Source organism: Heterocephalus glaber, unplaced genomic scaffold (genome assembly GCF_053883595.1).
Source record: "Heterocephalus glaber isolate CG9 unplaced genomic scaffold, H.glaber_assembly_v1.0 deba00000331, whole genome shotgun sequence".
Classification (NCBI taxonomy): Eukaryota; Metazoa; Chordata; class Mammalia; order Rodentia; family Bathyergidae; genus Heterocephalus; species Heterocephalus glaber.
Window position 1 is genome coordinate 36,592,720 of NW_028258142.1, and position 13,862 is coordinate 36,606,581.

The window sequence follows — 13,862 nt, forward strand, 5'->3', positions numbered from 1 at the left end:
AAAAGAAATGAATGGGGCAGGGGATTTAGCTCAGTGGTTCTATTGCTTGCCTCGTTAAGTGCAAGGTCCCAAGTTTGATCCCCGGTATCAAAAAAAAAGAAAGAAAGAAAAAGAAAAGAAATGAATGCAAGAAGCCTTGGGTGTTATCTGTGTCATAGGTGAGGGCACTGGGTCCTAGCATCTGCCTTAGATTTCTCTTGACGCTCTCAGCATGCAAAAGGTAAGCAAGAGGGGAGTGTAAATAAATGATGACACCGGCAACTGGTACAAGAATAGCCTCCTACTAGGTGACTTTCCAGTGACATGGAAACCATACAAACAAAAAAAAAAGGAGGCAACAAAAAAGCCTATAAAAGGTGACATCAATTAGAAAATCGAGTAGATGTTCGTGCCCTAGAACAAGGATTGGAAGACTATACCCTAAAATATCATCCTGTATGTTTCTGAGGCGAAATAACAGGAGATTTGTTTTTATGTTTTTCTATGCATTCCTGGTTTCAGTGAATATTTATCATTTTTATATTATGGAAAAAAGAAATAAAAAAGAAAGTAGAGAAGAAAGCACATGATTTTTTGGCCTTTACTGAGAGAATTCGATGCCAACTCTGATTCCTCTTCAGGGTAGACAGGAATAGCCCAACAAAGGCAGATGAAGGTCCTCATTTCCATTCATTCAAAAACTAGAAAGGAGGAGACTCAAGTGTGTCTGTGTTGCTTCAAAAGGCAAGAGCAAGATGTTAGAAGATAAAAGGAGTTGTTTGGGGGAGGGAACTAAAGAAGAGAGAAAAGTCAGAGTGGTTTAAGCGAGAATTTCAGAAGCTTCTACATTTGGGCTTTGAAAGCACACTGAGAATATGCTCTGGATTCCAGCCCCAGCCTCAGGCCAGAGACAGTTCCAGCGTGTGTCCCAGAGACCAAGCTTACCCACTCTGGGAAGACAGCAGCCACTAGCATACAGTAGCTTAGACAGTATGGGCTCTAGACTATCCCTGCAATGGCTTCTAGGTATTTCCAGGATTGAGCAGGGTATCTTCAGAAATCAATAAGAAGGGGGAAAAGGTTAAGTATCTACCTCCTTATCCTCCTCTGCTCTCTCTGGATGCAGAGAAGACAGGGACACAGAATAGTCCAGGCCAAAATGGTCACCACTTTTCACATTTTCAAAGTCATCAAAGATTGGTGAGGAAACCATGATTTTTTTTCTTTAAGATATTTTGGAAGATAGACCACATACTCACACATAGAACATGTTTAAGTAAGTGCAAAGGAATTGAAGTTATCCCCTGTATATTATCAGACCATACTGCGATGAAATTGGAGATCCATAGCAAAAGAAACTGGAAAAATTACATAACCACGTGGAAATTGAACAACACACTTCTGAATAACCAATGGGTCACAGAGGAAATTAAAGAGGAAATCAGACAGTTCCTTCAATTAAATGACAATGACAATACAACATATCGGAATCTATGGGATGCAATGAAAGCTGTCTTACGAGGGAAATTCATAGCAGTGAATACACATATTAGGAAAACAGAAGGAGCCCAATTAAACAACCTGATGCTGAACCTCAAGCTTCTGGAAAAAGAAGAGCAGGACAACCCCAGAGCTCATACAAAGGACGAAATTATAAAGATCAGAGGAGAAATCAATACAATGGAGACTAAGAGAATGATACAAAAAATCAATGAAGCCAAGAGTTGGTTCTTCGAAAGAATCAAAAAAATTGACAAACCCTTAGCCAACCTTATCAGAAAAAGGAAAGAAAAGGCCCAAATCCATGCAATTAGGAATGAAAAGGGTGAAATTACAACAGACCCAGCAGAAATCCAGAGGATCATCAATACCTACTTCCAGAACCTATATGCCAATAAGATGGACAACACAGAAGAAACGCACAGATTCCTAGATACATAGGAATTGCCAAAGTTGAATGAAGAAGACCTAAAAGTTCTAAACAACCTAATATCAACTAACGAAATTGAAAACATAATTAAAAACTCATCAACTAAGAAAAGCCTGGGCCCTGATGTCTTCACTGCTGAATTCTACAAGACATTTAGAGAGGAACACTACTGTTTAAACTCTTCAATGAAATTGAAAGGGAAGCAATACTCCCAAATTCATTCTTGGAAGCAAGCATCACCTTGAGCCCCAAAGCAGAGAAAGACCCAACTGGAAAGGAAAACCACAGGCCAATCTCACTAATGAACATAGATGCAAAAATCCTTAATAAGATACTGGCAAATAGAATGCAGAATATCATCAAGAAGATCATACACCCTGATCAAGTGGGATTCATCCCAGGGATGCAGGGATGGTTCAACATACGCAAATCAATCAATGTAATACACTATATCAATAGAGCCAAGGACAAAAACCACATGATTATCTCCATAGATGCAGAAAAAGCATTTGACAAAATCCAACATGCATTTATGATAAAAACCCTACAAAAATTGGAATAGATGGTCTCTACCTCAAACTGATAGAAGCCATCTATGAAAAACCAACAGCCAATATCATACTAAATGGTCAAAAACTGAAATCCTTCACACTAAAATCAGGAACAAGACAAGGATGTCCACTATCACCACTCTTGTTCAATATAGTTCTGGAAACATTAGCCACGGCAATTAGACAAGAGAAAGAAATAAAAGGAATAAAGATAGGAAATGAAGAAGTCAAATTGTCATTATTTGCAGATGACATGATACTCTATATAGAAGACCCCAAGAACTCCACCAAAAGTCTTCTAGACTTGATATCCAAATTCAGTCAAGTAGCTGGTTACAAGGTCAACATACAAAAATCAATAGCTTTCCTCTACACCAATGACAGACTCACTGAGAGAGAAATAGGGCAAATAATTCCACTCACAATAGCACCCAAAAAATTGAAATACCTAGGAATCAACCTAACGAAAGATATCAAAGACCTCTTCTCTGAATACTATAGCATTCTGAAAAGAGAGATTGAAGATGATACCTATCAGAAAATGGACAGACATCCCCTGCTCCTGGGTAGGAAAGATTAATATAGTGAAAATGCCCATACTTTCAAAATTGCTATATAGATTTAATGCAATTCCAATTGAGATCCCAGCAGCATACTTCATGGACCTTGAGAAAACAATCCAAAAATTGATTTGGAGCAAGAAGAGACCCAGAATAGCAAAAGCAATTCTAGGTAACAGAGACATGGCAGAGGGTATCACAATCCCCAACCTGCAACACTACTACAAAGGTACTGTGATAAAAACAGCGTGGTACTGGCAAAGAAACAGACCTGAGGACCAGTGGAACAGATTAGAAGATGCAGAAACAACACCAGACACACTCAGCCATCTCATCTTTGACAAAGGAGCCAAACACCCTCACTGGAGGAAAGATAGACTCTTTAATAAATGTTGCTGGAAAAATTGGGTTTTAACTTGCCAAAGATTTAAACTAGACCTATATCTCTCTCCATGCACTCAACTAAAATCAAAATGGATTAAAGATCTAAATATTAAAATAGAAATTCTAAACCAGTTGGAACAGAGGTTAGGTAGAACCCTTGAAGACATCGGTGTAGGAAAAGATTTTATGAACAAAACCTCATTTGCCCGTGAACTAGCACAATCAACAAATGGGATCTCTTCTTATTAAAAAGCTTCTGCACAGCAAGAGAAACCACCATCAGTGTGAAGAGACAACCCACAATGTGGGAAAAAATCATCACCTGCTTTTCCTCAGACAAAGGTCTACTATCTCGAATCTATAAAGAACTTAAAAAGATCAGACCTCCCAAATTTAAAGACCCAGTCCGAAAATGGGCATCTGAAATGAACAGACATTTCTCAGAAAAAGAAGTAGAAATAGCAAATAGATACATGATAAAATGTTCAACATCACTGGTCATTTGAGAGATGCAAATGAAAACAATGCTGAGATTCCACCTCACTCCAGAAAGAATGGCTGTTATCATGAAATCAACCAATAACAAATGCTGGCAGGGCTGTGGGGAAAGAGGAACCCTGCTCCACTGCTGGTGAGAGTGTAGACTGGTGCAACCACTGTGGAAATCAGTATGGAGGTACCTCAAAGAACTAGGACTGGAAGTCCCATTTGACCCTGCTATTCCACTGCTGGGGATCTTCCCCAAAGATTTAAAAGAATCATACCACAGTGACATATGTGCGCCCATGTTCATAGCAGCACAGTTTGTGATAGCTAAAACTTAGAAACAGCCCAAATGCCCATCAACTGGAGACCGGATCAAGAAAATGTGGTTTTTTTATAAAGTGGAGTACTACTCAGTCATAAAAAATGAGAAATTAGAGACATTTATAGCTAAGTGGATGCACATTGAGGCGATATTCTTAAGTGAAATAAATAGGACACACATGTATAAATACCAAATAGTTTCTCTGGTGTGAGAAATTGAAAGTGTAAATAAGTACTAAAATGTATAATAGGTAATGTGAAATAGGAAGAAAAGGGGCAAAGGGGAAGGAAGTGGGAGGGCTAGGGGAAAGGATAGAAGGGAATGGGATTAATATGAGAAAATGGAAAAACAGCAGCAAAATCTTTGTAAATAGGGAGGAATGGAAGTGTTGAAGGGAGAGCCGGACAAGGGTGAAAAATAAGAACCAAGAGAGACTATGTAAAGGTGCAAATTTCCAATGATGAATGTCATTATACTGTATACCTAAAATGTACCAATGATTAGAATGAATAATCGATAATGTAAAATAGGAAGAAAAGGTCCAAAGGGGTAGGGGTAGTGGGCGGGGCAGGGGAAAGGAAAGAAGGGAAAGGAAAAATGCTGAGAAATGGAAAAAATGGAAATAAAGTCTTTGTAAATAGGGAAGGGTGGAGGGGGTGAAGGGAGGGCTAGGAATGGGGAAAAAATAAGAATCAAGATGTATTATGTAAAAATACAATTCCCAATGAGAAATGTAATTGTGCTGTATACCTACAATGTACCAATAAAAGAATTTAACAACAACAACAAAGAAAGATGTTTTGGCAGGAACAGGGATCAAGGAAAAATGAAGAGCCCTACACATTCAAGTGATAAATGTGAACCACAGGAAAGCCGAGAGGCTGATCACAGTTATCCTGGGGAGTGGTCCTCCTGAGTACCTCCTGACAGAAAGTGACATACTCATGAGTTATTTCAGGTATCAGGAGGCACAGGGCTCAGTGTTATCTGAAAACTGAAGAAGAAAGGGGAAAAATAACAAGTCAACAATTTTGTGTAGAGGGACTGCCCATGGCATGTGGACAGCTTTGTGCTTCTATCTGGAAAAGCCCCCAAAGGGTGGTGTTCTCTAGAGACACATCCCAGACTTTTTCATTTAGGAATTATACTGAAGAATTAACTTTAGTCTGGGCACCTCCCACTGGCCAGAAGTTTCCCGGACTTCTCTGCCTTAGGTGCAGGCATCTTAAAAAGTGAAAAATACACACTGATGTTTCCAGCTTGAAAGGGATCACACATGAATGGGATAATGTGGAAACAAGGAACAGAAGTAGAGTTGGGTGGCATGGAAATGGCCCTTATTGATCCTGCCTTCAAAAGTAATGGAAAAACCTTAAATATGTTCAACTTTCCCTTTGCTTACTACTTCATTTTAAATCTAATATCTAACAAAAGAAACATGGAGAGAATATAATTACCTCAGAAAGAAGCCATCTCTAAAATACACACACACACACACACACACACACACACACACACACACACAAGACACTCACATATATATACACTCATTCATCTTTCATAAACTGTTTCTCCACTATGTACCTTTCCAATAAACAAAACAGTATAACACAAAGCCCTATTTTTTCCTGTTTTTAAAATAAATTTTGAGATAAAAGAAAATCTGTAGTGGAGATGTCACCATACAAATATGTGAGTGGGGGTGTGTAGGTGAGCAGGGTGTGGGTAAATGCTGATTTTCTTTGGCTTTTGTTTAACATTCCCTTTGCTCTGCAGGAAGTTTGTATAAATATGTGAAGCGGCTCTTTAGTTATCAGTTTTCAGTGACTGGCAAAAGGCTAACTGGTTATCTATTTCTAAATCCTCTGTGCATGTCCGACAGAAGGACCGACAAGCTGTGATGAAAACACTCCATGCTGGAACATGAATCTATTTTCCACTCTCACCAATGGCCCTTGATTTTGTTAATCCTCTTCCTCCAGTCTCTCAGTGTCCACTCCTTGTGCCTGTTCCCACTCTCCCTGTGACGTGGGGCATGAGGCATGAGGTCTTGGGTTCTCAGCTTCCTTAGAGGTGACAGGGTACTCAGAGGAAGTAGCCCACAAACAGAAGGGTACTGAAGGGACAGTGGGCTCATGGATGTGAACCATGTTTAAGAAGAAAATATTCAAAACATATGGAACTCTTGCTATTACACAATTGCTCATCCCCCCACAGAAGTTCATTGCCATTGACTGAGATATGTATCCCCACAAAGGCATAGTACTGTGGAATGGTAAGGCAAGACTTGCCTCGGGAGTGACACAAAGTTTCATACAGAAAGGGAGCATATATTGAACACCACAGCCATCACTCATGGATTTGCCTTTCTTTGTATAAATGTTCTTTCAGCACTCAGATCTGTAAGAGATGCCCGGATGTCTGTGTATGTGGTGTGTGAGTTATTTCCATTCCAGAGACAGGGAGGACTATTTATTATCTTCCCTCCTGTGAAGCAGATGCCCACAAAGCCTTTGCCTTACCCTTTTTAGGTTTGCCCATGGCATCCTGGAAACAGCTCTCTAGCCAGAGACAACAGTAACCAACTTCCGAACCAAAATCAGTAAAACTCAACCACCTGCCTCTGTGGGCCTCAGAGAAAAACCTGCCCACCATGGCTGCATGACTGCAAAGCGTTTGTACATGAAGACTGCAGGGATGTGAATATCCTGTCCAAAAACCAGAGAGACAGGGGAGAACCTCAACCCTATCTCACTCCATTTCCTAAGTTCAATAACCACCCGATATGCCAAGCATCTTTATCTAGATTTTTTAAAGTTATAAAACATTAAGACAGAAAAAACAGAAAAAAAGTTGTTTGTCAGTGATCAGTTGAAAGAGGAGCTAGAAAGGGACAGCAACTACCAGGTCATGTAATGGTCAATACTTGAAGTCAGAGAAGCTAGAGATCCAGGCTGGAAGTTTCTCTCCTGGTGTCAAGTTCGTTTGCTCACATCCAAATTACAGAACAGTTTACACTCTTAAATCTCCTAAACCCATCTGGGAAACTCACCTGTGGCTGAAATCCTTTGAGGTCGCTGGCTGCAAGATCACTGGCTGTGAGGAGCTGGAAAAGAACAAAGGCATTTTCCTTAGTGTTACTTCTCAAAGTTTGCATGCAGCATCCCTAGGACAACCAACCTGCCATGGACTCACCAGAGCCTGGGCCAGAGCTCAGGAAGCACAGTCACAGCAGCACAATGTGACACTTCTCACCTAGGAGTCCAGCTTTCCCACTGTGGGTCCACAGCCTCTGACTTCACCACACACACACACCTCAGCTGCCCCCTTCCATATTCCATGCACCACCAGGTCTCCAACAGGTCTTAGATTAAGGGTTATGGGCTAAGGCTGGACTTCAAGCGGTACACTGGTTCCCAGAAATTACAGTTACGTGTGAAATTTATGGGTATATACACTTCCTTAAGGAGAAGATTTCTGGATTTCTTCCTACTGGGAAAGCAGTCTGTAATACAAGTTAAGAATTACTGTTTCAGAGATAGTTAAAGATGCATCTTCTCAAGGAGAGCTTTTTTCTTTTTCTTTTTTAAAATCAGTGTAGTAAAAGTGATCTTTTCCTCTTCCTAGCTATGTGACTCAGTTTCCCTGGCATGTTGCCTATGATTTTATGAGCTATTTAGGTTTTCATAGCCTACATTTCAATCAGTCACATAGAACAATTAGAATAGGATGAGAGTAAGGTTTATATATTTTTGCACCTCTGTGTAATCAACGCTAAAGTGTAAAGTTCTGTTTTTTGAATATTTTTGCATCTTCTTCAGGGCCTGGCCCTAGAAAACACTAAGTAAAAGTAAATGATTACTTAATAATTACAGTCTTTATTGTTGCTTTAAAATGCTGAGAAAGAGGGGTATGAGGAGAAAAGGGAAGATACTTATTTTGATTCAAGGAGTGTGATGGCTAGCTTTGCTAGGCCTGGAGAGCATTTGTGAAAAATAGGAAAGATTTTATGTTTACTGTAACAATATTTTGCTTGGTTCAAGAAAAAGAAGGAGTCATGCTGGGCTTCAGTGCCTCCAGCCTGGGGAAAAGCTCTACAAGACTTTTTAGCTTCCCTCAATGACTCTGTCAAAAATACTGCCTAAGTGGTGTTAGAGCTGGGATAGTTTTTTCCCTCATCTAGCTCTGCCTGTCAACTAGATTATCCATCTTGGTAGAGAGCCATTTTGGCTCCTCTGGTTGTAATGAAACAGCCAAGAAAGAGCTCACAAGGCCACTTGCCTAGGCATTGAAGGCCAAACATAATCATAAGACTCAGTCTCTTCCTTCAAGGAACCTACAGTTTGGTCAAAGGTCAGACATGTATCCATTAGTTCAAGTGGTGTGTAGCAGAGTATGTGTGTCAAAGTTTAAAGACAAAGCATGGGAGGTCAGGGTGGGATTGTTGAAATAGCATGGAATTTGAACTAGCTTTAAGAATGAAAAGGTGGCTAATGAGGTGCTTCATGTGGGAGCAGCTGAAAGAACAAAAGCAGCGAGAGACAGAGAGAGAGAGAGAGAGAGAGAGGGAGAGAGAGAGGGAGACATTCTAACCCCAAAACTTCCCCATCTGCATCCATCCAAGGCCAACCACAGTTCCCTTCAGGACAAAGGCAGAGGATTATGATAAACACAGGATTGTCTGAGTCCCTGTACACTGGTTGCTGCTTTATACTACAAAACTCCCTCCTGAGATAGAAAGTGTCTCCACTTTATGTATGAGAAAACTGAGACTTACAGAAATGGAATAACATTTTCTAGGTCTCACTGATGGGATTTAAATTGCAAGCTGTATTTTCTCAAAGCTGAGGCTTTTTCTGCCATAATAAGATGCCCCCGAATTAAGGCACATTGGAGATCAGTCATGGAGATGTGGCATAGGAACAAGGCTGAGTGCCAGAAGAGTAGTTAAGTGAGCCACAGACAGTAACATGACACTGGTGTCCCGATGGATGACCCTTAACTAACCCTTCCTCTCAGACACTCTTATTTAATTGGTAATGACCATTCACTCTTCTGATTTGTCAATACAACCTAAGCTGCTAATTTGAGCTGGGCACAGAGGGAGGAGAGACAGAAAGGTTAGATAGGGTGAGGTGTGGCACAGGCAAAACCTTTGCAGGCATGAAGTCACCAACAAGAGTTCACATATAGCAATCAGAGCCCAAAGTCTCCAATCTCTGTGAGGACAGCCAGCAAAAAGCCTTCCATCACCTGCAACAGGGCTCCCAGGGAAGCAGGAGCCATGTGACCAGAAACTCTGATTCCTCCTAGTCTTGAGATCCTGCCACTGAAACTAAATCACAGATGTGTTCAACCATCTCCAAATATTTACTATTTCCTCATGTCAATGGGGTTGAGATTGAGAAATGGATAGATCCTTTTGTTTAACTGGAAATAGACATACAGCATCTTTGGTTATGATTCCTTGTATTTCTAACTCAACAAAGTTAGCATTGGCCCTTTCTCCTTGGAAACCTTTGATCCTCTTTTTCCTTCTCTCAAGGAGTCAGATGTGCACAGTGCAGTCCTTAATTCTTTAAACTTCTGTTTTGTGCTGCTGCATGCAGTTTGTCTTCTTTTTTTTTCACTTAACACAAAACATGCCTAAGAAGACCAAGTCTAACAAAACACACCATCTTATGTAAATTCTTCTTTTTTCTTTGTGTTGAGTAGAGTCTGGACATACAATTAGTCACTAAATAACCTGTTGGTCAAATGGCATAAAAGGAAAGTGGAGAATATTGTCAATCCTGTGGTGAGGACAAGAATGACTAAATTGCAGAGTGTGGAGAAGTGTGAGAGGCAGCTTGAGACACCCTTCAAGCTGACAAAAGGAAATGGCACTCAGCACCTAGTACTTTTCCTGCATGAAGGAGGCACTCCAATGTTTGAATGAATTAATCAGCTCCCATGATGAGAACAAGCTCTTCTCTATATGCTACTGACTTTGGAGAGAATATTGGTTTATACTTTAGTATGGGAGTCAGAGGTTAAATTTAAAGAACAGTAGGAAAATAAAAGAGGCTGAAGAGTGAAGGAATCCACTACCAGCCAGAGAGAGAGGCTATCTTTTTCCTGCAGGTGCAGTGGGTTCATCCCCAGCTGAGGTGTGTTAGCTCATCTGCTGCTGAGTGAAAGGATTCATGGGGTAGTATCAAGGATGGCAATCACATAACTTCTAAAACTGCTGAATTATTTTACCGTGGAGGTTCTGATTCTGTTTATTTAATTTATGTATTTATTTAATTTTCTGTACTGAGGAATCAAACCTGGGACCTTGTGCAAGCAAGTGATCTACCACTTACTACCAAGCTTACACCTTGGAGATCTTGAATATTTCATTCAAAATCTAGTATACATGGAAGGTGTTATCTGACCTGGAAAAAGCCAAAGGCAAACCTTCCTAACTCTGAGTCCTGAAAGAACAGTTTAAAGAAGCCTGTCTTTCCTCAGCATCATGCCATAGTTCCTTCATTCTAGCCATGGCCTAAGCAAATGCAGGAGCTCTTGACAAAGCAGTCCCTGACCATTAACATTCCCCAAAGTGGATGGCTTCCTAGAAGCTTACACATCCTGCACCCAGGAAACAAAAAAGGGCTCTTAAGTATGGTGCTCAGACATTGATTAGAGAAATACTGGACAAGAAAGTCTTCCTGTATTTAAAAACAACAGATCACCTAAACAAGACCCCTCAAAAGAGTTCTAGTCTTACAGTTTCAGGACCTGAACAAGGCAGCTAAAGGTCCCTAGGAGAAATGAAGATATCATTGTGTACCCAACAGGTAACTCTTACTCTGCAGGAAAAAAAAAGCTGTGAGATTTTCAAGGTCACACTGCTGATTTACAGTGGGACTCAGTGGTCTTTGAAAACCCAGCCACTGTGGAGAAGCCTCGGTTAATAACCATCTCTGTCCAGTTCAACCATAAGTGGAAGAGAAATGCTCAGGAATTCGGTGGAAATCAAGGCAAGTAAGAAAAGATAAGTGTGTTCCTGCTCAAACTGACTTTAAAAACACAGCTTCAGACCCTTCCTGGTGTCCCTTCCCACTGGACCCAATCCCCATTCTGTCCCACGGGGAAACAGTTCACTGCCCATGGCAGCCTGGCTGTACAGGGAGGGATTCAAGACAGGCAGAGAGAGAGACGGAGGAAAATGAAAACCACCATGGCTCTAGGGATTTCAATCAGGCTGAAGTTAACGAAAACGATTCTGCCTTTTCCCAGGATGGCTAAATGTCTGCACCACTCCCTGCTACAGGGCTCAGAGGGTATGGGGGAGAAGAAAAGACAGAATTACATTTAAAAGGCAAAGGAAGGAGAAAGCTCTTTCATCTCTCTGGTGGAGCATGGCAGTGTTGCTGGCTGCTTTGACCAATCTCATTCCTGACATGTCTTGCTGCTCTCTGGAACAGTCCACTTTCACATATTAGCCAGATGACCCCGCCTTTCATTTTTGAAGAGCTGCAGTTTCTCTCACAGCATAAATTCAAGGTTTTCTGATCTCTCCAAGCTCAAAGGGAGGGCTGGAGGAAGGTGAAGGGGGTTGTGGAAACTCATGGTATGTGAGGAGAAATCCCTTCAGCTTCCCCAAGCAAGACAATTCTGTTCTCTCACACTGCTTTCTGAGTGGAAGTCTTCCTTGGCTTCCTTCAAGCCACAGTGGGCACAAAGCACCCACAATTCAGTGGTAGCCAGCAAGCCCTGGTGACCACCTTGGGCCTAGGACAGCCTCTCCTGCAGCAAACTCCATAGCTTCTAAACTTCCCCCACAGGAGGAGAGGGAAGGATGGATACCATTTTCTCCCTCTTTCTTCCTGCCCTAGGGAAATTATTCTCCTGTGCTGGCCCATAATCAGAAGAACCTGCTACACCAGGGTAGAGAGGGACCCAAGATACCCCCACATATTCATCAGGCTGACACAGTACACATGAGTCTGGGAAGGGCTTACTGACATGAAAGGGGACAAGGACATGTGTCATGCTGGCCAGAAGGGCTTGGGCTCACAGACGTGCATCCAAGGGCCTTGGGACTCTTGGTATCCTTTACTCTTCCCAGGTATTTTCTCCCTTCTGGGCCAGATAAAAAGGTGCTGGCATGGGAAATGGATGGACAGGTAAGTAGGTAGGTGAAGAACGGGGCAAAGAAGGAGAACAGATGATCCATGTTCAAATTTGCCCCCAAAGACACCATCCTTTCATTAATGTCTTCCATGTCATCTCCCATCTTTTCAGTGTTTTCTTGTCCTATTTTACATAAAATGGATCTTCCACTTCTTTTTATTTTGTGAAGTGCCACTTGCTACTAACTTTGGCTGTAAGACTGAGGCTGAACCCTACCCTAATCTAGTATCTCAACCCACAGAAAAGTTTAGAGCAGCCTGTGTGGTAGGAACTGCTCCCACAAGCTGAGATAAACATCCAATAACGTGTGTGTTTGAGGCTGCTACAGAGATTAACTAGACTCACTTTCTCCCTCGAAAAAGAAAACTGAGGCCCAGGAACATTAAGTGAGTTACCCAAAGGAAAATCAGGAAAACAAATCCAGCCACATACGTACAACCGAAAGGAGTTTTAGTGTCCAGACAGGGGGAGAATGGGAGGGGGATCGTGAAAAGAGCTGGAAGAACTGCAAGTACGTCAGGGCTCAAGACAGAGAAGGAAAGAAGTCCAAGCAATAGGCTCTGCAGCCACCAACGATGATGAAGGAGTCTACAACTCACCATAACCACAGACAGAAGCACAGATACTAGAGTAAGGGAGGTGAAATGGAATTAGCACAAACGTTTGTCCTAGCCCTGGTTCTCCCGCAACTCTCTATGGGACAATTTAATCCTTTAAGACCTCACTTAACAATCTATTGAGCAAATTCTATGTTCCCTCTGGCCCCACCCTGCCAGCAGCCCTAATTTCCCCTCTCATTCAGGGATAAAAATAGAGATGTAAGGGACACTAGCAACTTTCTGCCCAAAACACACACCTCTAAGAGTTTGTCTACACATTCTACACATTCTGGCAGTATTCTTGATCAGGAAGTCAGAGTTAAGGACAAGAGATTTGTACTGTGGCTGCATTATTGGTTTTACAAATAGGAAGTTGGCAGATGGCTACTCAGAATGCTGCTACATGAGTTCACCATCCAGCAAAGCAGAGGTCAAATCCACATCTGAACTAAAGGTAAACAACCTTCCAATTCAAAAGGCATTAGTTCTAACTGCCAAGGGGATGACTTCGCTCTGGCCTAAGAAACAATTTATATACTTGAAGCTACCATCCTAGTTGAGCTGTGTCTTTTTGCTAAATCCTCTCAGCCTCCTGGAAATTTAAAGGTTAAACCTGAAAGCACTGACATCTCCAGTCTTCATTTCAAGCTCTCTGCCTAAAGAGCAACAAGGATGACTAATAATAACTTTGTATATAGCTCCGAGCAAGCCTGGTCTTGATTGCTTATATTTGTCTTTTATTATTTTTTAAATTATAGGGTTCTAATATTTACAGGTAAGGTCTGTAACAAATTCCCCTAAAGATGCAGCCAAAAGAGTGCTTACATTTCTCTCTCTCTCTCTCTCTCTCTTTTTTTAAGATCCCATGTGTAGCCTTGCATATATAAC

The 13,862-nt window shown here is 41.4% G+C and overlaps 1 protein-coding gene across 6 annotated transcripts in view; it reads right to left on the reverse strand.

The window, feature by feature from the left end:
- Setbp1 (SET binding protein 1) overlaps positions 1–13,862 on the reverse strand; it is a 357,001-nt gene that overhangs the window by 172,867 nt on the left and 170,272 nt on the right. For 5 of the 6 annotated variants that reach the window (XM_021236586.2, XM_004855072.4, XM_087193225.1 and 2 more), the window contains one exon: positions 7,265–7,318. The exons of the other annotated variant lie outside the window; for it this stretch is intronic. In XM_021236586.2, coding sequence (XP_021092245.1) covers positions 7,265–7,318 — 54 coding nt within the window. The remainder of the gene's footprint in view (positions 1–7,264; positions 7,319–13,862) is intronic. 6 annotated transcript variants of the gene reach the window in all.